General features: G+C 42.4%; 1 protein-coding gene across 1 annotated transcript in view; it reads right to left on the bottom strand.

The window, feature by feature from the left end:
* The window catches only part of LOC109915336 (protein polyglycylase TTLL10-like), a 33,189-nt gene extending 9,757 nt beyond the window's left edge, over positions 1-23,432 (bottom strand). The window contains exons 1-7 of the mRNA XM_048614871.1: positions 23,363-23,432; positions 20,887-21,055; positions 18,549-18,667; positions 16,486-16,593; positions 14,767-14,776; positions 8,621-8,709; positions 4,765-4,936 (exon numbers count right to left, since the gene is read on the bottom strand). Of these exons, the coding sequence (XP_048470828.1) occupies positions 4,765-4,936; positions 8,621-8,709; positions 14,767-14,776; positions 16,486-16,593; positions 18,549-18,667; positions 20,887-21,055; positions 23,363-23,432 (737 nt within the window). The remainder of the gene's footprint in view (positions 1-4,764; positions 4,937-8,620; positions 8,710-14,766; positions 14,777-16,485; positions 16,594-18,548; positions 18,668-20,886; positions 21,056-23,362) is intronic.
* Between the last annotated feature and the right edge of the window lie 1,877 nt (positions 23,433-25,309).

Here is a 25,309-nt window from a genome sequence, read left to right as displayed (position 1 = left end):
CACACTTCCATGTTTCCTGCTCACATAAATTATCCCTACATCAACCCAGCTCTAACCATACTGCTCATCTATATGTAGCCAGTGAGCACTATTAGGGCTTGCACATTTGGGGTGGCACGGTGGCTCAGTGGTTAGCACTGCTGCCTCACAGCACTAAGGACTCAGGTTCAATTACCACCCTTGGGTGACTGTCTGTGTGGAGTTTGCACATTCTCCCTGTGTCTGTGTGGGTTTCCTCCGGGTGCTCTGGTTTCCTCCCACAGTCCAAAGATGGGCAGGCTAGGTGGGATTGGCCATGCTTAATTGCCTGTAGTGTTCAGGGATATGTGGGTTATAGGGGGATGGGTCTGGGTGGGATGCATTGAGGGTTGGTGTGGACTTGTTGGGCTAAAGGGCTTGTTTCCACACTGTAGGGACTCTATGATGATACTTGAAGTCTAGCCTGCACCTCTTCAAGGGTTAGTGCCTTGTGGTTGTATCAGGATTGGCTGACATTTTACTTGAAGTGAACCTGAACAGTGTGCAAGAGACAGCAGGCACCCAGAAGTTTGGTGGGAAAGATAGAAAGGAAGATAGACATCCTATATCCGGAAGAGGAATGGAGATAGCTGAGGAGGACGATGACATAAGACACGTCTTGAGGATGCAAAATGTTCAATATATTTGAATGAGTGATTAAAGTCTGTGGATAGACTTTCCAACACCATACTTTATGAATCACACTTGTTGCCTCAACCATTGTACAAATCGCTGTGCCCTTATCACTCTCACCCACTTAGGCCTCTTGCCATGTGATCCATTGAATACTTATCGTGTGGAAGCAGGCAATTGGGCCCATTAAGTCCACACCAACCCTCCAAACAGCCACTCAGACACAACCACTCACCTGCAACCCTGAATTTCTGATCCACCTGATCCATAACTGATCCACCTAATCTGCACATCTTTGGGCTTTGGGGGGAACCTTTAGCACCAAGAGGAAATACACACAGATATAGGAAGAATGTGCAAAACCTCACAGACAGTCACCTGAGTGTGGAAATGGGACCCTGGCGCTGTGAGGCAGCAATGTTAACCACTGAGCCAACCCACCTTTATACACTTACAAACCTTACATCCATATACTCATAGGTTGCACACACTGCTAATCATTCAACCAAACTAACCACATCAGCCAAACAGAATGTGAGTTATTCTTTGGTTCCTCCTTTCTTACAGGAGAAGGGTGCACACAAACAGATGCAATAGGAACTACATGGAGATGATGCTGGCCACTAATGTTGAAGCCATGGTCAGTAGTGGACCTGAAACTATTAAAGATGATATAAAGTCCTCAAATCTAATCCTCCATCCCATATCCTCCTCATCTTACTCTCTTCTGATTTACAAGCAGCAGATGGTATAACTTCAAACTTCCCCCGCCCATTCACTCCTGTTCAAAATTACAACCTTACCCCTTGTGTCTTCTTCCTTTCAAATATCCAAGAGCTGCAATCTTGCCAGTGATGCTGAGGAGTCAACACCGTCACTTTATATCAAACTTGATACAACACGTACCTTCAGATGCTGATGCAATGCGCACATTATTGAATAGATGGAGGTGGGGTCTGCTCATTGTGAGGCACTGAGCACAAGTGGACAATGGCAGCTGCCAAAACACCAGAGAGCACGGTTACAAGGCCAGAGAGCAAGAACAAGATCAGTAATCTCATCTCCAGGAGTTGTCTGCAGGAATTCCTCAGCGTCATGTCCTAGACGCAACCATCTTCAGCTGCTTCATCAATGACCTTCCATCCATCAAAAGGTCAGAAGAGGAGACGTTTGCACAACGGTCAGCACCATTTGCGACTCCTCGTATACAGAAGCAGTCCACTTTCAACTACAGCAAGAGCTGGACAATATCCAGGCTTGGGCTAAAAAAGTGGCAAGTAATTCACAACACACAAATACCAGGTAATGACCATTCCTAATAAGAGGCAACCTAACCACTGACCCTTGACAATCAATGGCATTACTATCACTGAATCTGCCATCATCAACATCCTGGGTGTTACAATCGACCACAAACTCAACTGGATTCACCACATAAACACTGTGTTTACAGAAACAAGTCAGAAGCTAGGAATAATGTGGCAAGTAACTCACTTCCTGACCTCTCAAAGCCTGTCCACCATCTACAAGGTACAATTTAGGAGTGTGATGGAATACTGCCCACTTATCTGGATAGGTGCAGCTACAACAACACTCAAGAAGCTTAACACCAGATAGGAAAAAGCATTCCACTTGTTTGACACCACATCCACAAGCATCCACTCCCTTCACCACCAACACTCAGGAGCAACAGTGTGTACTATCTACAAGATGCACTGCAGAAATTCACCAAAGATCCTCAGGCAGCATCTTCTAGACTTTGATCTAGAAGAACAAGGGCAGAAAATATATAGGCATATCACCACCTATAATTCCCCTCCAAGCCAATCATCATTCTGACTTGGAAATATATCGCCATTCCTTCAGTGTCACTGGGTCAAAATCCTGGAATCTCCTCCCGAAGGGCATTGTGGGTCAACTACAGGATGTGGGCTGCAACAGTTCAAGAAATCAGCTCACTACTACCTTCACACCTTTATTCATTCACAGGATGAGAGTGTTGCTGGCCAGGCAGCATTTATTGCCCATCCCTAATTGCCCAGAGGGCAGTTAAGAGTCAACCACATCACTGTGGGTCAGGAGTCACATGTAAGCATAGCAGTTTCCTTCCCTAAAGGACAATAGTGAACCAGATGAGTTTTTCCCCCAACAATTGGCATTGGATTCATGGTCATCATTAGATTCTTTATTCCAGATATTTATTGAATTCAAATTCCACCATGTGCCCGTGGTGGGAATTGAACCCAGGTCCCCAGAACATTATCCGGGTCTCTGGATTAACAGTCCAGCAATAATACCACTAGGCCATCACCTCCCCTGTGATGGCCAATAAAAATGCTGGTCAGACAGCAATGCCCAATAAAACAAACATGCAGATTCACAGCAGAGGGCCAAGGTGAGGACTTCAATGGGTATGGCACAACTGAATGGTTGGTGCATTGGCAATGTCATATTACTTGTATTTCTTTCAATTTAGCATTTTGTATTTGCTGCTAACAATGACGTATTTTGTGAGGAGACCAAATGAAGATTGGGTGACGGTTTTGTAGACACCTCTGTTTATTCTGCAAGCATGACCCCAATGCTTCCGATGGTTAAAGTTCAAGGAACAGAACCACATCACCAGCTTTGTTCGCCTTCTCAACTCAATGTCAAGATCAATAATTTCAGACCATGACCTTTATATCCTATTTTCATTGACATTTTCTTTGCTATGTGCCAGCCTGACCTTTATCTTCATGTTTCTGCTTTCAGGATGTGTTGTTCATTATTCTGCAGATTAAGACCCACTTTGGACAAATGTTTTGTTCCTTTACTTCAACACCTACCACTCCTTTTACGTTTTACCCCATGATATCTTTGTCATTCAATTTCAGCCACTCTCTACACCCATCCCACATCTTCTCTTTTGTTCTTCCTCCACCCTCAACTCCTCCAACTTTTAACGGCATTAAAACTGATTTCATTTCGACTTCCTTTGGTTCTGAAGAACAATTATGTTTGACATGAAATGCTAACCCTGTTTTTGCTGCCTGACCCACTACGCTCTTCCAGTCCTTTGTGCTTTACTAGTAGATTTCCAATATCTGTAGTATCTTGCTTTTATCAATGTCCAAAAGACCAGAACCAACTTCCCTCAGAGTTTAGGAATACTGAGCAACTCTATTTAAATACTTGTGGATGCATCCATGATGCACTCTATGATGATCCATGTTGAAACATTCATTGCAGCTCAGATAGCAGTCACCCGAAATCTCTGAGTGAGGCAGTGACAACTCAGACTGCCGTAATGTCAGGCCAGCTTGCTACAATGCAAACTAAAGCCTCATTGCTGGTGCAGCGTGCCACAACCATCTAACACATGACTAGGATTGATGCTTCAGAAACCCAGAGGAGTTGTCGTGCCTCCATGGACAGAAACCTGCATTCTTCTCCCAGGAGATAGTATTTCTCCTGTCACTCCAACTGTCTCCTTCTTAGGAAGGGTCACCGGACCCGAAATGTTAACTCTTGTTTCTTTTCCTTCACAGATGCTGCCAGACCTGCTGAGCTTTTCCAGCAACTTTGTTTTTGTTCCTGATTCACAGCATCTGCAGTTCTTTCGTTTTTTCTTTCTTTTTTTTATTTTGTCTCCTTCTTATTGTCTGTCAGTCAGCTAACCCAGACTGTTCCCTTCATGTCACCTAGCAACTAACCAATATGTACTCGGTAATAACCCTGAAAACACATTCATCAAGCTTAGGAGAGGGCATTGGTTGGCACTTTTGGTATTCAAATAGACTTGCACATTAATTGACAGCTTGCACTGCCAACATCCTCGCAGCGGTAGGTTACCCTGTGTCTGCTGGCGCCTACAAGTTTATGGCATCCAGTGCATTTTGCTCCACAGGTGGAGACCATTCTAGAGCTTTGAGGAGCCATATGTCCAATTTATCATCCAATGTTCTAAAAGGAGCCATGTTCCAGTCTGTCATGGTTACATATGTAGTTTACATTATGAATCAGAGCCTAGAAATTAATAACAAAAAGTTGATATACAAAGCAGATTGATATGTTGCAATACATTATAGGTGAATACATAATGATTCCTTTTCTTTGATTGTTCTCAGTTACCTTTGCACCACTCTGTGAATGATGGAATTATAGTGAATTGGTTTGATCATTGGATTATCTTCCACACTTTCCACCTTTGCACGGAATACAGCCAGGTCTTCCCGAGATTTCAGGAGGAAGATCCCCCGACCCTCTTGTAAATTGGAAGGTTTACAAATCCAAATCTGCCCATCTGCATCAAAGCGTGAAAAAGAGAAAACAAATATGTCAAGCAGGAAACACGCCTTCCTTTCATTATATTGTCTGTGAGTATTCAAATAGCTAACCGCCTCAGTCAGGCTAACAGGTTTAGCGGGCATTTTAGCTTCATTTGAACATGTTTAGGTTTGGTAATGATACAGGGGAGGTGCGTTGCAGGAGATGATTAGAGATTGGAGTTGGAGGAATTGGAGGAGAAAAGTCAATCATGTTTAGCATGATAGACTGGTTAGCAAGGTCATATTAAATGGAATATGGGGAGGACTAACCATTTGGATACAAAATTGGCTTGAAGGTAGGAATGGTTTTGGTTTATAGTGTCCTCTATACTCTAATTATCTGTGATGTTCACTGTCAAAGGAATGTACAGACAAAATATCTCTAGAGATAATCAGCAAATGCTGATGATTGTGGATGCATCCATCCAGTCAAAGGGCATTGCACCATTTCAACAGAGAGAAGCATCCAATAGTGCTTTTAATAGTGGATAGGGTTTATTCAGAATCATCGTTGTTGTGAAGATTGTGCCTGACAACAAAGGGTTAATGGCACGTGAATGATTTATTATTTTGAGAGTTAGCAAGGTTTGATTTGATTTTATTTATTATTATCACATGTACCTAGGTACAGTGAAAAGTTTTGTTTTGCATGCAGTACAGGCAGCTCATATAGTACAAAGATCATGTCCTGGTTGAACAGGGTGAGGAATACCAAGTTACAGCGACAAAGAAGGTGCACAAATAGCAAGATCAACATTAGATTTGAAATTTGAGAGATCCATTCCGAAAGCTAATAACAAAAGGGAAGAAGCTGTTCTTGAAACTGTTGGTATGTGTGTTTAAGTTTTTGTATCTTCTGCCTGACGGTAAAGGTTGGAAGAGATTATAATCAGCTTGGGAGGGGTCTTTGATGATGTTGGTTGCCTTTCTGAGGTAGCGAGAAGTATAGATGGAGTCAATGGATGGAAGGTTGGCTTGTGTGATGGACTGGACTGTGTTCACAACTTTCTGCAGTTTCTTATGATCCTGGGCAGAGCAGTTGCCATACCAGGCTGTGATGCATCCAGATAGAATACTTTCTATGTTGCATCTATAAAAGTTGGTGAGAGTCCTTATGGACATGCTGAATTTCGCTAAGTCTCCTGAGGAAGAAGAGGCCTTCTTTCACCGTCACATCAACATGGGTGGTCCACGACAGATTGTCGATGATCATCACTCCTAAGAACTTGAAGCTCTCAACCACCTCCACCTCAGCTTCATTCATGTAAGTGGGGGTGTGCCCTCCTCCTTTTTTCCTGAAATCAATGATCACCTCTTTAGTTTTGCTGATGTTGAGGGAGACATTGTTACTTTTACACCAAGCCACCAAGCACTCCATTTCTTTCCTGTATTCTGTCTCGTCACTGTTTGATATCTGGCCTACAACAGTAGTTTCATCAGTGAACTTGTAGATGGAGTTTGGATGAAATTTGGCCACACAGTCATGAGCGTACAGGGAGTACAGTAGGGGGCTGAGTACGCATCCTTGTGGGATGCTGGTGTTGAGGAATGCCGTGAAGGAGGTGCTGTTGTCTATCTTCAATGATTGCGGTCTGTGGGTCAGGAAGTTGAGGATCCAGATGCAGACGGCAGAGCAGATGCCTGAGTCTCAGAGTTTGGAGATTAGTTTGGTTGGGATTATAGTGTTGCGGGCGGAGCTGTAATCATAAGTAGAACCCTGACATAGGTATCCTTATTATGTTCCAGGGATGAGTGTAAGGCTCAGGGAGATGGTGTCTACTGTGAACTTGTTGCACCGGTTGGCTAATTGCAAGGGAGCGAGGCAGGCTGGGAAGCTAGAGATGATATAACCCATGACTAACCTCTCAAAGCACTTCTTAATTATGAGGTCAGAGCCACTGGGCAGTAGTCATTGAGGCGTCTTGCATGTGTTTTCTTCAGCATCGGGATGATGGTGGTCTTCTTGAAGCAGGTGGGGACTTCAGAATGTAGCAAGGAGAGGTTAAAGTTGTCAACGAATACTTCAGCCAGCTGGTCCGCACCAGGACCTGAGTGCACAGTCATGGATTCCATCAGAGCCACCGCTTTCTGTGGGTTCACTCTCAGGAAGGCCGATCTGGCATTCACAGCAGTGACTGAGGGAACAGCTGCATCCAAAGCTAGTTGGGGCAGGTGTAATTGTTTCACTGACCTTCTGTTTGAACTGAGCATAAAATGCACTGAGTGCATTAGGGAGGGATGTATTTTTGTCCGTTACTCTGTTCTGTTTCATTTTGTGGCCTGTTACATCATGTAGGCCTTGCCACAGACGGTGAGTGTCTATGTGGTCAGTTTGGGTCTCTAACTTAGTCCAGTATTGCCTCTAATGGCTTTACAGAGGTCGTATCTGGATTTCCTGGAAAGGGGAGGGTTCTCTGACTTGAATGCCCCACGCCTGCTCTTCAGCAGGCAATGGATTTCCCAGTTCATCCAGTGGATTGATCTGCTCACAATTAACATCAATAATTAAGGCAGTGGGTTGGCACTGTGTGTTAGAAGTCATGGAACAAAGTCATTCACGTTGGCAGAAAAATTTTAAAAAGCCAATTTTCTTTTGAATGGTGAGAGCCTGGAAGATAATTACATTCCGAGGAACCTGGTTGTATGAGTCGCAGAAGGTTAACACATGCAGGTGGAGCAAGCAATTAGGAAGATAAATGGTATGTACACTTTACAAAGCGAATGGAGAGTCAGAATGAAAGAGTGTGACAAGTATACAGGGAATTAGTGAGCTCGCACCTAGAATATTTTGTACAGGTTTGGCCTTCTTGCCTTATAAAGGGAAAACAAAAAAGGTTCACTAGAGGAGTCCCTAGGCAATGGTAGAACCAGCCCATGAGATGAGGTTGAGTACTCTGGCCTTATATCCTGCAGAGTTTAGAGGAATGGGAGATGATTTAGTCGAAACCTAAACAATTCACAATTTTACTGGGTAGGTGTGGGAGATGTTTTCTTTAGCTGGGGAATCTCTAAGACTGGGTCAGCCCCTCTTGTGCAGGAGGAAAGATTCCAAAATGTTAATCAGCTGCAGAGATGGGGGACAACTTCACCAGAACTGGCATGGGTCTGCAGGGGAGGTATCTATGCAGCTATCAGTGTCGATTCACACCTACACCCAAAAAAGCAGAAGTGGGGAGACTACAATCATGAAATCACATCCACAAACTACATTCAGGAAAAGACAGCTACTGTGTCTCTGCCCTGTTATAAAGTGGATCACGGTATGTAATGCATTCATTAAATTTATTTAAAATTGATACACACACCCAGACACACACACACACACACACACACACACACGTGCGTGCACACACATTTCAAAAGAACAGCAAGGAAACAAATGGTGTGTGTTAACCTTCTGCAACTCTTATACAACCAGGTTCCTCGGAATGTAATTAACTTCCAGGCTCTCACCATTCAGAAGAAAGTTGGCTTTTTAAATTTTTTCTGCCAATGTGAATGACTTTGCTCCATAATTTTTTCAAACCTTGTGAAATAATGTTGTACCAAATAGCTAGTGCAATGCTCAAACTGGAACATAAATTCTTTAGACAACTCCTAACATGGAGGAGAAGAAGAGAAAGAAGCATTGTTAATCTGGAAGGAGAAAAATACATTACCTCTGAAGGCATCAAAAAAGGCTTGGCGATCACTTTGCAGATCAATGCGGAATGACTGAGGGAAAAATTCATCCAATCTTATGGACTTGCTACATGACACAAGAAAGAAAGGAAGTCACAGAGTGCAGACAAGAACTACTAAAAACTCATTAAAACCTGCAGGGCAGTTGGATGGTGGAGTGAAAAAATAGAGTTGCTCCCTGCTCACAAAGTATTAGTTGCAAACTAGATTTAGTATCACATATAAAAAACACTTCTTACTGCAAGGTGCAGAGCTGGATGAACACAGCAGGCCAAGCAGCATCATAGGAGCAAGCAGGTTTTGGAATACACACCCATAGGGGCATTAAATTTGGCACAAAATGTAGGGATCAGCCAATTGGACTCTTGTTGGCTGTGCAATAAGACTTGTTTATGTCAGTGGCTTATTGCTGACATAATGTTATCCCAGCTCTTAGCAAATGTTGGTATGACATGAAATCAAGGGCAACTCTATATGGTGAAGGGGCAAGGTATGAAGGTGTGCGTGCATGTGTGAAAATGTGTGTGTGTGTGTGTGTGTGTGTGTGTGTGTGTGTGTGAAGGCCTGTGTTAAAACATGTGTGAATGTGAAGGTGTGTGTGTGTGTAGGTGGGTGTGTGTGTAGGTATGTGTGTGTGTACATGTGTGAGTGTGTAGGTGTGTGAGTGTGTAGGTATATGTGTGTAGGTGTGTGTTTGTGAAGGTGTGTGTGTATGTGTGTGTGTTTGTGGGTGTGTGATAGTATGTGGGTGAAGTTGTGTGCGAGTGTGTGTGTAGGTGCGTGTGCATGTAGGTGTGTGTGTTTGTGTAGATGTGTGTGTGTAGGTGCGTGTGTATGTGTGTGTGTGTGGGTGTGTGATGGTATGTGTGTGAAGTTGTGTGAGTGTGTGTGTAGGTGTGTGTGTGTGAGTAAAAAGGTGTGTGTGTGAGTGTGAAGGTGTGTGTGTGTGTGTAGGTATTTGTGTGTAGGTGTGTGTGCGTATGTGTGTGTATGTGTGTGGGTATGTGTGTGTGAGTGTGAAGGTATGTGTCTGAGTGTGAAGGTATGTGTGTGTAGGTGCGTGTGTGTGAGTAGATGTGTGTGTAGATCTGTGTATAGGTGTGTGTGTGTGTGTAGGCGTGTGTGTGAGTGTGAAGGTGTGTGTGTGTGCGCGCATGTGTGTGCATACATGCATGCATGAGCACATGAACATGCTTGTGGGACTGTGAGCAGTTCAGGAGTGTAGGAACTGTGGCCTACAGGCTTTGCTGAATTAGGTGGAATGTGAGATTTCAATTTCCTGACAGGAGATTGAGATGCAGAGATAAAGATGAATATGTATCAGCAGGAAGCAAGCAAATGGGTGTGAAACAATGAAGCCATTCGCACATGGGAATCTCATGGCACCCAGTTCACAATCATTTAGACGTGCACCCGTCATCTTTGTGCAACTGTGTGTAAGCTCAGCAGAGTTCTAATGGCCCAAGGGAGGAGAGCGAGTGAATAGCAACATACGTTGAGCCTCAGGGTTGGCAAGAGTTAGTCAGTGCTGAGGGCGTGAAGTGTGGTCAGGGGCAAACTGACATGGAAGAGAGAAGTTCAGAGGGCATCTGGGAATGAAGATGGAAGGGGCTGCTGTCCTTGGCATAGATGGGGGAGGGTAGTGGTTAAAAAAAATGGGCCAAGTGGTGGCAATCTTCTTCAGGGAGATATAGAGATCAATGACTGCACAAGAATTGGTAAATCAGCACCAGCCTTTCCATGACTTCACTACCAACAACTTGGCCATGAGGCTGAGACTCTACTTGTCCGCTATAGAATCTATGTCAATGAGATATGGAATAAAACTTAAACAGTGCCATGTAGGTTGAATGTCTATCACAAGCTTTGTCCACATAAGTTCCTCGCCATCACATGGAGTAAAACACTGCCAATGAAGAACTCTGACACAAGACTGATCATAGACGCCTGCAGAGCATGTGATTGAGAGATGATTGAGGCTGGCAAGACAGAGGGAGTACAGAAGAGATCTACCAGGATGCTGCCCGAACTGGAGGATCTGAGCTATAAGGAGAGGTTAGGCAGGTGGGGATTGTCCACCTTGAAGAAGGGAAGTGTGTGAGAGGCCTGATAAAGGTGGATTTGATTATGAGGGGCATAGATAGGGTGGATAGGAAGGCAGCTTTTTTCTATTAGTACAGGAGTCAGTAAGCAGGGGCATGAGTTAGAAAACACTCGTAACATTTATATCCTCCAGACCTATGTGTGAAGTAATGGAAAATGGAAACAATGCAGTCTGATCTTTGTTGACTAGTATGGGCTGAATGGCCTCTTTCTGTGCTGTAATCATCTATGAATTTATGAGACAAATATTTTGAATTCTGAATGTAGGCCCCACCACAGCAGCTTTGGAATGGACACCACCATTTGGGAAAAGAAAGCACAGTGAACCAAAGAAAATCTATTAAAGTACATTCCTAGAGGACCTTCAAAGGGTGGGACGCGCCTAGGCTAGGGCAAAAGAGATTGAAATGGACCGGGCCTAGTAGTGGACTCTTGCCTCCCATTGTCCCACATGGGTCCAGAGGAAGGAAATCTAAGTAAATCTAAAGGGCAGTGTCAGTACTGGCCAAGTATGTGTCAACATCATTTGTTAGATGGCAGTCATCACATGGATTGGAGCTCATGTACAGCAATCCAATTGTCCCCACTGGAAGTGGTCTTGGATCGTCTTTTTTGCAACAGATAGAGGGAACAGCCAGCCGAGCTTGCGAGTCTGGTGATGTCCCACAGAATGACAAGTCCAATTAGGCCATAAGAAATAGGAACAGGAGTAGGCCATTCTGCTCCTCAAGCAATCTTCGCCGTTCATTTCCTGATTGATCAAGAATCTATCTTAGCTCTAAATATACACAAGGACTTTGCCCCCACAGTTCTCCGTTTCAACAAGTTCCAAAGGCTCACAACTCTCTGAGAGACGAAATTCCTCCTCATCTCAGTCTTAAATTGGTGCCCCTTTATACTATATCCCTTGGATCTTAGACTCTCCCTTGAGGGGAAACATCCCGTCAGCATTTACCCTCTCAAGGCCCTTAAGAATCCTATTTTTATTGAGATCACCTTTCATTCCTCTGAATAGAGTCTCGATCTGCTCTTTCGACAATCTCTACATACCAGGGATCATCCCAGTGAACCTTCTCTGAACTGGCCCCAATGAAATGATACCTTTCCTTAAATATGGAGATCAAAGCTGCTCACAGTTTTCCAGATGTGGTCTCACCAGCACCTTGTATAGTTGCAGCAAGACTTCCTTATTCTGATACTCCAAACTTCTTGAAATAGGGACCAAATTTCCATGAGCATTCCTGATTATCTGCTGCACCTGTGTGCTAGCTTTCTGATCTCCAGGCAAAATCATCCCAGTTCCCTTTGTTTTGCAGCTTCATGCAGTTTTTCTCCATTTAAGTAATCCTGTTTTTGTTCTCCCTTCCAAAATGAATGACTTCACATTTTCCCACATTATATTCCATTTGCCAACATTTTTTCCCACTTACTTTACCTGTTAGTCCTCTCCATAAACTATTTGTATCCCTCGCACAGCTTGTCTTTTGACCCATTTTTGCGTCATCTGTAAATTTGGCTACAGTAAATTTACTTCCTTCCTGCAAATCGTTAATGTACATTGTACACAGTTGAGGTCCCAGCACTGTTCCCTGTGGAACCTCATTGGTTACAAATTGCGAATCTAAAAAGAACCCCTTATCCCTCCTAGACCCTTCATCAGAAAAGGGGGAGGGGAAGGGGGTTCTGAAATAAATAGGGAGAGAGTGGGAGGCGGATAGAGGAGAGGATAGGTGGAGAGGAAACAAACAGGTCGAAGAGGCGGGGATGGAGCCAGTAAAGGTGAGTGTAGGTGGGGAGTTAGGAAGGGGATAGGTCAGTCCAGGGAGGACGGACAGGTCAAGGGGGCGGGATGAGGTTGGTCGGTAGGAGATGGAGGTGCGGCTTGAGGTGGGAGGAGGGGATAGGTGGGAGGAAGAACAGGTTAGGGAGGCAGGGACGAGCTGGACTGGTTTTGGGATGCGGTGGGGGGGGGGGAGATTTTGAAACTTGTGAAATCCACATTGATACCATTGGGCTGCAGGGTTCCCAAGTGGAATATGAGTTGCTGTTCCTGCAACCTTCGGGTGGCATCGTTGTGGCACTGCAGGAGGCCCAGGATGGACATGTCGTCTGAGGAATGGGAGGGGGAGTTGAAATGGTTCGCGACTGGGAGGTGCAGTTGTTTATTGCGAACCGAGCGTAGGTGTTCTGCAAAGCGGTCCCCGAGCCTCCGCTTGGTTTCCCCGATGTCGAGGAAGCCACACCGGGTACAGCAGATGCAGTATACCACATTGGCAGATGTGCAGGTGAACATCTGCTTGATGTGGAAAGTCTTCTTGGGGCCTGGGATGGGGGTGAGGGAGGAGGTATGGGGGCAGGTGTAGCACTTCCTGCGGTTGCAGGGAAAAGTGCCGGGTGTGGTGGAGCTGGAGGGGAGTGTGGAACGGACAAGGGAGTCACGGAGAGAGTGGTCCCTCCGGAAAGCAGATAAGGGTGGGGAGGGAAAGATGTCTTTGGTGGTGGGGTCGGATTGCAGATGGCGGAAGTGTCAGAGGATGATGCGTCCAATGCAAATAGTTTATGGAGAGACTTTGTTGAATGCCTTCTGGAAGTTCAAATATAATACATCCACTTGTTCTCCTCTCTCCACTCTGGTTGAGACTTCATTGAAAAACTCTAATAGGTCAGTCAGATACAATTTTGTTTTTCCAAAATGTGCTGCTATTACTTCCTTAATAATTGATTCCAATACTTTTCCAACAATAGATGCTCAGGCAATTAGGCTTTAGCTACTTGCTTTTTGCCTCCCTCCCTTTATTAATAGGGGTGTCACATTGGCAGTTTTCCTACCCTCTGGTACTTCTCTGGAATCCAACAATTACTAGAAATTATAAACAATGCATCCACTATCTCTGCAGCTACCTATTATAGGATCCTAGGGTGCAAGCCATCTGGGCCAGGGGACGTACCTGCCTTTAGCCCCATTAGTTGTCTAATACTGCTTCTTTAGTGATGGTGATCATATTTAATTCCTTCCCTGTACTTCTTGCTATTAATGGAATGTTTAAAGCAACGTCCACTGTAAAGATTGATGCAAAATATTTACATCCTCTCCATTTCCTTGTTGCCCATAACTTTATCATTTTCTAAAGGGCCTACGTCCACTTTGCCCTGTCTCTTCCATTTTATGTATTTAAAGAAGCTCTTATTGTCAGCTTTTAGATTTCCTCACTAGTTTGCCCTTATAATTTATTTTCTCTGTCTTTGTTATCTTATTAGTCCTCCTTTGCTGAATTCCAAATTTATTCAGTTTTTGGGGCTATCACTGACTTTTTTGACTGCTTTTATGCTTCTCCTTTCATCTCTATATGCTCTTTTACTTTCTTGGTTAGCCATAATTGGTTTATCCCTCTCTTAGAATCTTTCTTCCTTACTGGATATATTTTTGCTGAGAGCCATGAATGACCTGATTAAACATCTGCCACTGTTTGCTTACTGTTTTTCCCGCTAATCTATCTACCCAGTTCACTTCAGCTAATTCTAACCTCACTTCATTTTAATTTCCTTTATTTAAGTTAAACACAATGTTTTTGACCCACGTTTCTCACTCACAAACTGAATATTAAATTCTGTCATGTTTTGATCACTATTTCCTAGGGAGTCTTTTATTCAGAGGTCATTTATTAAACATGCCTCATTACCCATTACCAGATCCAAGATAGCCTGCTCCCTGGTTAGCTCCATGACATATTCCTCTTAATGCACTCTAAGAATTTGTTGTTTTAGCTACCCTTTCCAATTTGATTCAATTAATCAACATGAATATTTTCAGTCACCCATAATTATTGCCCTATTCGTCTCACATATTCCTATTATTTGTTGATTTATAGCCTTTCCCTCAGGGTGGCTCCTGTTTGGAGATCTATACATTACTTCTACCAATGACTTCTTTCTCTTGCTGTTTTTAACCTCCACCCAAATGGACTCTACATCAATACTGGATGCTAATTTTAACATTCAAGAAAGAATGAAGAATAATGACCAAAATATTACTGTTTCTATAGAAAGAAAATCTCCCTAATTTCCCTGTAACCGTCAAGGCATGCCAGCCATGAAGTGTGCCTGTACCTTTAGCTCTCTGACTAAGCTAGTTTCAACAAATAACGATGTACACATAGAATCTCTACAGTGTGGGAGCAGGCCATTTGGCCATTTGAGTCCACACCAACCGTCCGAAGAGCATCCAACCCAGACCCATCCTATCCCAGTAACCCTGCATTTCCCACAGCTAGCCAATCTATAGTGCACTTCCCTGGACACGATGGGCAATTTAGCATGGCCAATCCACATAACCTGCACATATTTGGGAGGAAACCAGACCACTCAGAGGAAACCCATGCAGATACAGGGAAAACGTGCAAACTCCACACAGACAGTCAACTGAGAGTGGAATCAAAGCCATGTCCCTGGCACTGTGAGGCAGCAGTGCTAACCACTGAGCCACCGTGCTGTGCACATGAGTAAAATGAAACCAATGTGATGTGAAACATTTACAAGTAAAACTTAACTTTGCAAAACACCTTCATGCACTCAAGTCTTAAGTTCTCAGCAATGGAATTGGACAGGAATGTTTTTAGCTGAGGCCCAGAGTCTCTCAGTTTGAACAAAAGGCTGTTTGGTAGCCGACATATAACAGTTGCATTGTCAGCTGGTATCAGGTTTTACCAATGAAAACCATCCCCTGCCACTGTATTCCATTTATGCTGCTTGCACTTAGAATTTTACTTGTAATGTCATGTCAACAAGAAGGACTGCAGACGTGATGCCCAGGCTCTGATACAATGTCAGGATTGGCAGGCTATTGACAACATCCTATCCTATAGCCTTCACACAAATAGAGCAACATTTACTGGCGATTTTTGTTGTTCGAGCTTAAATATTAGCTCTTATGCCACTTAAAGGCTTCATCCCATTGCCACGGTGGTACCAATAATGGGTTGGACTGTCACTTGTAGGTAGACCAAAAAGCAAATGCTGATGGCTTTGCCTATGGGTGTGGAGTGCCTTGGTGTCTGGCACTCAGTGCCTGATCTGGGACCTGGCACAAGGAAGGAATGGCGGACATCACTAAAAGCTAACCCATGCCATTGCTGCTGACCTGCTTGGCCTTCTCCCATTAGACCATAAGATATAGGAGCAGAATTAGGCCATTCAGCCCATCAAGTCTACTCTGCCATTCAATCATGGCTGTTATGTTTCTGAACCCCATTCTCCTGCTTTCTTCTTTTAACACTTGATCCCCTTAAGCAAGAAACTATCTATCACTGAACCCCATCCTGTCCCCTTTCACTTGTGGCCTGGTTCCCTAACTGATTCTGAGCCTCAGTTTGGTGCATTGCCAGCCTCTAACATGCCCATGGTGCTGCTAGACCTGCACCACCAAGATCTGTGATTTTGGGGAAAACCCACCACTGGTCACTTAAGCATCTGATTGATACTTAACAAGGCAGACCTTCCCCAGGCAAGGTTAAACAGGATTCAAGCAGGCACTCCTTAACCTGGATAAAATACTGTCCAAACTGTTGAGCTGCTAATTATCACTGACATTCATTTCTCTCTTAGATTGACTGAGATACAACAGATAAATCCCAATATCCAATTAGTAATTGAAATCCCTGAAGTAATTCCGATTGGCTCAAATCTTGAGAATATTGTCCAGGGCACAGACATGTAGGCCAGAAGACTTACTGTGAATTCACGCCTTTTGAATATTTAATTGCTATTCGTTCATATTCCTTGAGCGAACTGCATAGGCCAGCTTTCGTAGTCAGGATCCTGTTGTTTGGGATCTGGTTTAATATTTGCCGACCTGTCAAAACAACAGAGACCAAAGACATAAATATGTTACATGGAAACTGAGCAAGAACATGCATGTAGCAGCACAAAACAGCCAGCTTCAATTGTTGCTTTTGTCTTTTTACTTTGACAGCATGCTGTTTCCTGACCCACCCTGATCCTTCATTCCCTCTCTATTTCTTCCTGTACCTGATTTGATATTGGTCGCACCGACTTTAGTTCATCCTCCTCCTCAGTCCTTCTCCTGTTTATTTCTCAATTCTTAAATCTCATTGGAGAAAGGAGGCATGATATTGGTCCTGTTGCTCACTAAGGTCCCAGATGCCCTGTCACCCGAGCTGAATTGTTTCCACCTCACACACTTTCAGTAACATTTTTGGGCAAAGCACTTTTGAGCTGAAGGAGCAGAATCATGTCTAAATAACAGGACATAGATAACACAGCGTGGAACTGGAGGAACACAGCAGGCCAGGCAGCATCAGAGGAGCAGAAAAGTTGACGTTTTGGGTCGGGACCCTTCTTCAGAAATGTCAACTTTCCTGCTCCTCTGATGCTGCTTGGCCTGCTGTGTTCCTCCAGCTCCACACTGTGTAATCTCTGACTTCAACACCTGCAGTTCTTGCTATCTCTAAATAACAGGACATGCCTTGTTTCAGCAAATTCTGAACTATCTCTCAGTTTGAAGGAATGTATGGCTTATAATCCTCAAACTACTTCGGATTCCTAGATACTGTTGGCCTGTAATATTATTGTTATTTTTGCATATATTATTGTTGAACACTTTAATATGAAAAAAAATCACTCACGTTAATTATGGTACACCAACAAGTTGTCCAGGGAACATGGATTTGAACATTTTTCCTGCTGATTATTCATGCTCCACATCTTCATATTATGTGTGGTCGAATAAAGTCGATCAACATTATAAATTGTCTAATGGGTGTTTCATTGCGAGTCAAATGGAGGCTATTCTGGGTTTAATACAAGGATTTGATGTTGAGTTAGGGTTAAAGATGAACCAGTCAGGATTTCTGTTGATAATTAATTAGTGCTTCCCCCCCAAGCTGGAAACTGCATGTGTGTAGACTCATTCAGGTTCAGTTTTAATAGCCTCACAAGTCACCCTCACAAGGCAAATAGATAGGAACACTCAAGTGTAGCTGTCCCTTTACCTGTGCGGTCTTTGATAACTTTGGCAGATCTGTCCAAATATTACCACAATCTATTACTCATTTCTATCAGATTCCACTAAGGTTGCAATCAAATTGAGACAGCTCCCTTGTTTCAGCCTTCACCCTGTGATGATATCATGGCATTAAGACATGTATTTTATCCTGGCTTTTTATGTGAAGAAAAGTTGAGACAGAGGTGATGAGCAGTCTGCTTCATAGCTAATAAAGTAAACAGCTTGTGCGGTCTTGGGACTTTTTTTCTGAAGTTGGAACAATAGAAGCAGCCTGAATTGGTGGGGTCAAGCCTCCATCCCAGAAACAGGATGTTTAGATTTAGTTTTTCAGCAGCAGTTGCTGGTGTTGTGAAGTTGGGTTTGAAAGATGCATTTCATCACTCCCTGCTACTCTCTCTCTCTCAGAGTTTTCTTTTGATGTTTTTCCTCCTTGACTGGAGAATTGCATGTGAGACAATCTATTTTACTGAATTTGCCTTTGCAGAGTGTGTGTTTATGGGATGTTACTATATCAGAACAGTTACTGTTTAGTAGCTAAATAATCTATTATTCTGTTAAGTTTTCCAATAGGGTTAACTTGTTCCAATTCTTTCTTTTGCTGTATTTTAACCACAGTATATGAATAAAGTGTGTTTTGCTTCAAGACAATAGTTTGACCAATCAAATCGCATCTAAAATGCAACATCTGGTACTTGCCTTTAAAATAAGCAAAGGTTAGAGTCTAGGCTACCTCCTTAATATATTTTGGTGGCGTTTGGTCTGGTCCATAACATCCCTCTTACCTGGACGGAAGTTCTGATAGTTGGAAATCATTTTGAATTCCGACCACTTAAAGATGTAGTCTCCTCTGTTGTTGTCAAAGATTCGTTTCCATCCCCTGTTTTCACAGTAGTTGACAATTCTGCATTCAAGACAAATAGTGTAGGCTCCAATGGGTTTCTATTCTAGGAAAGCAGCTGAAACAGATCAAATCACAGCATCTTTCTTGCCTAGAATCACAGAATCTGAAAGTACTGAAGCTGCTTTAAAAAAGCTATTCATTTCAATTCCACACTCCAGCTTCCACCCAATGGCCTTGAAAATTAGTTCACTTCGAAGAAATGCCAACTGCCATTTCAAAGTTCAAATGAAAGATGATTATACTAGCATTTCAGTTAGTTTGTTCTGATCATAAAAGCCCTTAGCATGAATCAACATCTCCTCACTCTATTTTGCCAAACATTTTAGATCCTTCTCCTTTGGTTGACCCACTTGACAGAGGAAACAATTTCCCCTTACTTGCACTGTCAAATTTTGAAAACCTTTATTTAACATTCTCTGTTTTGAGGAGAACTGCCCCAAGTTCTCCAATCTCTTCACTCACCTGAAGCCCCTCTTTGCTAGTATCAGATGGGTAACTTCCTGTCCTGAGGTTCCCCCAATTAATTCTGAATCCGAATTCTCCCCCACGTGCCCCACCGCAGCTGATCACTCAAGTGCCAATCAATCTTTTGTGGCTTTATCAACCACTTCTATGCTGAGCCCACTAAGATCAATCATTTAACATTTAGCACAAAATATGATTTAAATTTTATTTTTCAAATTTGTTGTCATTACTTAGTATTAAATCTTCCGCATTTTTGTGCAAAACAAAATCGGATAGATTTTGAGTTACAACAGCATTATAATGGTTCAAATGATCAAAAAACTGGTACAGATAACCTAAGCCAATGGAAGGACCTGAGCTAATGGAAAGACATTAAGAGATGAAAATAATGTGGAAATAGCTAACATGAAATACCGCAGATGCTGATAATCTGAAAGATAATGAGAAAATGCTGGAGAAAGCTTCAGCCTCTGTGGGAAGTGAAACACAGTAAATGCTTCTGGTCAATAACCTTTCATCTGAAGTGCAGACAGAGATGCAGCAATTTTATGGAAATGTGAAAGGCAGTGAAAGAGAATGGAAGGAAAAGGGAAGGTCTGAGATGGGGTGACATTGCTGAAATTTAGTGATAAAAGAGATGTGAAATTTCTAAGTGTGGGTGTTGAAACAGATTGGGATTCTGTGTCGTTTAAGGAATACAGAAATCCAGCAGGCAGGTACAGCAAGCACGTAGGCTATGATTACAAAGGGATTGGAGTATAGGAATAAGAAAAAATGTCTTTCTAAAATTTTACAGCGCTTCGGTAAGACCATACCTAGAGTGCTGTGTGCAGCTTTGTCTCCACATTTACAAAAGGATACACTTGCATTGGAGGATCTTACTGTAAAGGTTCACTCAATTTGTCCCTGGGTTGTCCAAGATGAGTAAATTGGACATATATTCACTAGTGTTTAGGTAAATAAGAAGTGAACACATTAAAACGTACAAATGTTCTGAATGAGCTGGACATTGAGAGACTGTTTCTGCTGATTAAAGAGTCTCAAATGCAGAGATTCAGGCTCAGGATTAGGGATTGATTATTTAGGACCAGGAATGAGAAGGAATTTTGCATGAATCTTTTAGTTTTCTATCCTAGAGGGTTAAAGGTGCATTATCATTGAATTAAGGCTAGGAAGGATATAAATGATCAGTTTCTCAGTGAAAAACGGGATATAGAGAGCAGGTGGAAAAGTGGAGTTGAGGCAAAGATTAGCCATGATCTTATTAAATGGCAGAACAGTCTCAACAAATGAATGCTACAGCTTCTATTTCTTGTGTTCTTGTGATAATAAAACAGTCAAAGTATGTGTCTAAAAGAGGCAAAAATGAAAAAGTGCAGATTCATTATCAACAGTTGCCGTCAAAAACAAATAAAAAGAGGGTAGAGTCTGTGATCTCAAACTGTTGAAGTCAGTGGAGAGACTTCGGTGGTTGTAAAGTGCCTAATCTAATAATGGCATCCTTTTTCTCAGAGTTGAAATTAAAATCAGATCAGTGATGGTCTTATTGTTTGGCGAAAGAGGCTCGAAGGGCCAAGTGGCCTACTTTTGTTCTTGGTTCGTATGATTGTAAGACACCAACTCTCTATTATATATCCTTATTTTACAGCTTTTCAAGAAAGTATCAAGAGTTGGAATTACATGAAGTATAATATTCATTAAAGGTGGTATAAAATTAAACCACATATGCAATGAAACTTTACTTTTATACATACAGATCAGTTCCATTTGTGCCTGCAACATAATAGAAAGGCCCATAATCTCTGGGGTCATCTGATTTCCTGTGTTTGATGGTCCGGGGATTCCCATTCTCTATCATCTTCTGATTTGTCAGAGAATTTGTGGTAGATTCCCTTGCATTCTCGGAGGCTCCAGTCTGGAAAGCTTAGTGTGTTGCGAAGCAGGATGGGACAATTCAAGAGGGCGACAGAGCAAAAGGAAATGTCAGTTAGAGGTTACCAGGCACTGACCACTTTCAGAAATTCCAAACTAATAATCCTAATTGTCTCTTTAACTACCTAATGGAAATCCCTCTTTGCGATTGCCTCTGTCTAATAGCTCACTAAGTCAGACACCCAGAGCTGGATTGTGAGCTGAAGATGCCTTGACTCAGAAGAGCACGCAAAACAAACTATACAGCTTTCTCCAAATTATGGTCACAGTTCATAGGAAAGCTCTTTTTCATTCTTTCATGGGATGTTGGTGATTTTGGCATGGCCAGGATTTTTTGCGCATCCCTAATTGTCCTTGAATTGAATGGCTTACAAGGCCATTTCAGAGACCAGTTCAGAATCAATCATATTTTTGTGTATCTGAAATTATAGACTGGGTAAGGGTGGTCAATTTCCTTCCCAAAAGGACAGTATAGCAGTTGCATGGTGTCATTACTCAGGAGGAGGTGGTGAAGCAGTGATAGTGTCATTGGTCTAATAATGCAGAACCAAGGCTAATGTTCCAGGGTCATGTTTTCAAATCCCACTCTGGTGCAGTCTGAAGTCAATAAAACCTGGAATTAAGAGCGATCTTAATAATGACCACATAATTATTATCATTAAAAACCCATTTGGTTCACCAATCTATCATCCCGAGCTGGTCTGCTCCACTTGCAATGTTAGACCCTTCAGTAATGATGGCGTTTCTTAACAGTTCCCTATGGTATTCTGGGATGGGCAACAAATGCTGGTCTTGTCAGTGGCAGCTACCTCTCATAACAGAATGAAAAGTAATTATTGAAACGAGCTTTAATTTCCAGATTTTATTAATTGGATTGAAATTTCACCAGATTTGAACATGTTTTCTGAGAGCATTAGGCTGGATGTCCAGACTACTGGTCAAGAGTTACAAATCCCAGCTGATGGTAGCACTGGAGAAGTCAGACCTCAAAGAGAGAAACCTGGCTGGACAACTCACCAGTTTTAATCTTACAGAAACAAATCAAAATGTGTTAAAAAAAAACTGCGGATGCTGGAAATCAGAAACAAAAACGGAAATTGCTGGAGAAACTCAGCAGGTCTGGCAGCATCTGTGAAGAGAAAACAGAGTCAATGTTTTGAGGCCCTACTGAAGAAGGGTCACTGGACACAAAACATTAACAAAGTTATAAGTGATCTTAACACAAATATCAAAAAGAGGATTCCACCCTTTTTTCCAATATCATCCTTTACAGTCACTCAGTTACAGTGAAGCATCAGCACAATATTAATTCTTCAAATTTATACTTAAATGAATCTTTTCAGCACCTCTGTTTTAGCAGGCCATTTGGAATGGTTTTTCAGATTTCGCATTCAGCCATTCAATATTACGTTACAAATGTCAGGATTTTTAGACTGGGAAGCAAAGAGACAGATTACCCCATTTCTTTGACATAAAGACAAGAGAATTGCTAAAACTTTTATATGTTACAAAATCAACAAATATCTTTGCTGTTTGTGTGTATGTGTGTGTGTATAAATGTATGTGTGTGAGTGTGCATGTGATTGTGCGTGTGTATGTACGTTTGCGTTAGTGTGTGCGTGTGTATGTATGTGTGTGAGTGGGTCTTTGTGTGAGTGTGTGTGTGTGTATATGTATGTGTGTGAGTGTGTATATGACTGTGTGTGTGTATGTGTGTGTATGTGTGTGTATGTATGTGTGTGTGTGTGTGTATACGTATGTGAGTGTGTGTGTATATGTGTATATGTGTGTATATATGTATGTGTGTGAGTGGGTCTTTGTGTGTGTGTGTGTTCAATGTTGGGCCTTTTACAGAAACTTGGTGAAGTTATACAAGACCACACCAAAGGAATCACTACCCCACCCCCAACTCTCCTGGAATGAAATTGTCCCAAAAGCTGAGAAAGCTGAAAATAGATGAGTGCATGACACTGCTCCAGCTGGCAAACCTATCTGCATGTTCACACTGAGGTGAGTTGCGCACTCATTGACAGATGACTTCGACATAGAAGTTGATAAATCTAGGAATAATTTCACTGGTCACAGAACTGGCAAGATGGTGGTCACAACTGTTGGCAGTGCGAGAATCAACTGGTGAGATGAGGCTCAGTTGACTGCTCACTCAGTGCAGCTCATAAAGCTGTACACAGGGAAATCTATCTAATATCATCCATTGAGGGCAGTTGAGCAAAATTGGCCAGGAGCTTTTTTTTCCATACAATGAGGTGCCAGCTGTGGATTCTGGCAAAAGGCACTTGCCTGAGCGCGAGGAATGTTGGTCACATTTATCAAATCCTTTGGTCAATATTGTGTCAAGCAACATCCACATGCCATTTCTTCAGCATCAGAAATTATCCCACGCACACTGTCCAATATCCTCCAAGACAAGGAAGGTATCATTTGCCACAGGAAGATGTACTCATTCATCATGCTACTAAAGAAGAACATGAACAGCGAGTCTGTGAACTGTTACACGCATTTTAGCAAGCAGGACATATGCTGAATGACAAATGAGAATTTGGTAAGGCCATTGTAAAATTTTTAGGGCGCTTAAAAGATATTGTTAAGATGTTGCCTCAAACAGCTCATCACCACCATCCTAAGGGCAACTAGGGATGGGCAATAAATGCTGGCGATGCCCACATTCCAGGAATGAATAAAAACAAAACATCTTTTGATGAAGACTAATGAGTTATGACTCAACAACTGAGTATGTACCAGCAAAGAGATACCTTCCACAGTGATGGGTAGAATTGCTAATGTCCTGAATAAGATAGATTTTCAATACATTTACCATCTCAAATCTGAGCATCCATAAGGCACCATAGATTAATAGCAGCAGCAAAATTATATTCAACCACAATCTACAACCTCATGGCCCAGTACATCACTTGCTTTACCACTAGCTTCAAGCTGAAGGACCAATCCTGATTCAATACAAAGTGTAGTAGGCTTGTCTGGAGCAGCATCAGACATACCTAAAGAAAAGGTATCAACCTGGTGAAGCTACAACATAGGACCACTTGCAAGTCAAACTGTGTGAGTCTTTGGGTTTGCAATGGATATTAGTGGATAATCTACACCCCCAAAATCCCCAGAAGTAGAAACAGCAAAGTCTAGGAAGGGAAGAGAAGAGTCAGAGATGATCCAGGTGAAGGTGGATGAGGGATGAAAATTGGAAACAACTTGATGAACCTTTCCAATTCCAGATAAGAGCAGGAAGCAGCACTAATAACATCATTGATGTATCAAAGAAAGAGTCATGGGAGGGGGCTGGGGTAGGACTGGAGCAAGAAATGTCCCACAAAGAGATAGTCATAGCTAGGACCCAAGATGGTATCCATAGCCATAACTTTGATTTGGAGACAATGAGCCATGTTAAAGAAGAAGTTGTTCAAAGTGAGAACGAACTTAGATCAAATGAAGGAGAGATGATGGTGGATAGGGACTATTCAGGCCTCCTTTCAAGGAAGAAGCAGAGAGCCTTCAGTTGATCCTAATGGTGGATGGATGTGTTGAGGGATTGCACATTGATGGTGAAGAAGAGGCAGCTATGACCAAGAAACTGGAAACAGTGAAACCAACGTAAAGCATCAGAAGAATCACAAATATAAGTGGGAAAAGACTGAACAAGAAGGCCAAATAGATTGAGATAGGAACAAAAAGGTTGTCACACAGGAACAGGCTCAAATGATGGGCCTCCGAGGGGAATCCTATTTTTCGGATTTTGGGAAGAAGGTAGTAGCAGCTTGAGTGAAGTTGGACAACTTTGAGGTGGGAAGACTCAGAGGCAATAACTCCAGAGGTATATTTTGTTAAATGGAAGTACCATCAGTTAAACGTTAATGATAATAGTTAATAATGTTGGATACTGAGAATTTAGATGGGGAAAGATACAGAGATAGAATGTAATGAACATGTAGCTTAGCCTCTGACATTTGCTGTGATAAAGCTGTGACCTCAGTAGTCATTTTATAGAGACTCTACTCAAAGATTGAGACTAGAACAGCTTGGAGCAGGGAGCTGTACTGCCATATGACCACATATGTATTGTATATATACATTGTATACATACATATGTAGTTAATAAATATTGAGGTCCAGACTGAGCTTAAAAGAAGATCAGAAGAACCCAAGATTGGTAATCAGAGGTGTTCTTGCCCATTTTCTATCTGATCAAATGAGACATCATGGGGTCCAGAGTCA

The sequence above is a fragment of the Rhincodon typus genome, chromosome 31 (genome assembly GCF_021869965.1).
Source record: "Rhincodon typus isolate 14 chromosome 31, sRhiTyp1.1, whole genome shotgun sequence".
NCBI lineage: Eukaryota > Metazoa > Chordata > Chondrichthyes > Orectolobiformes > Rhincodontidae > Rhincodon > Rhincodon typus.
Note: the sequence above shows the minus strand (reverse complement) of the source record. Positions and strands in the feature narration are given on the sequence as shown.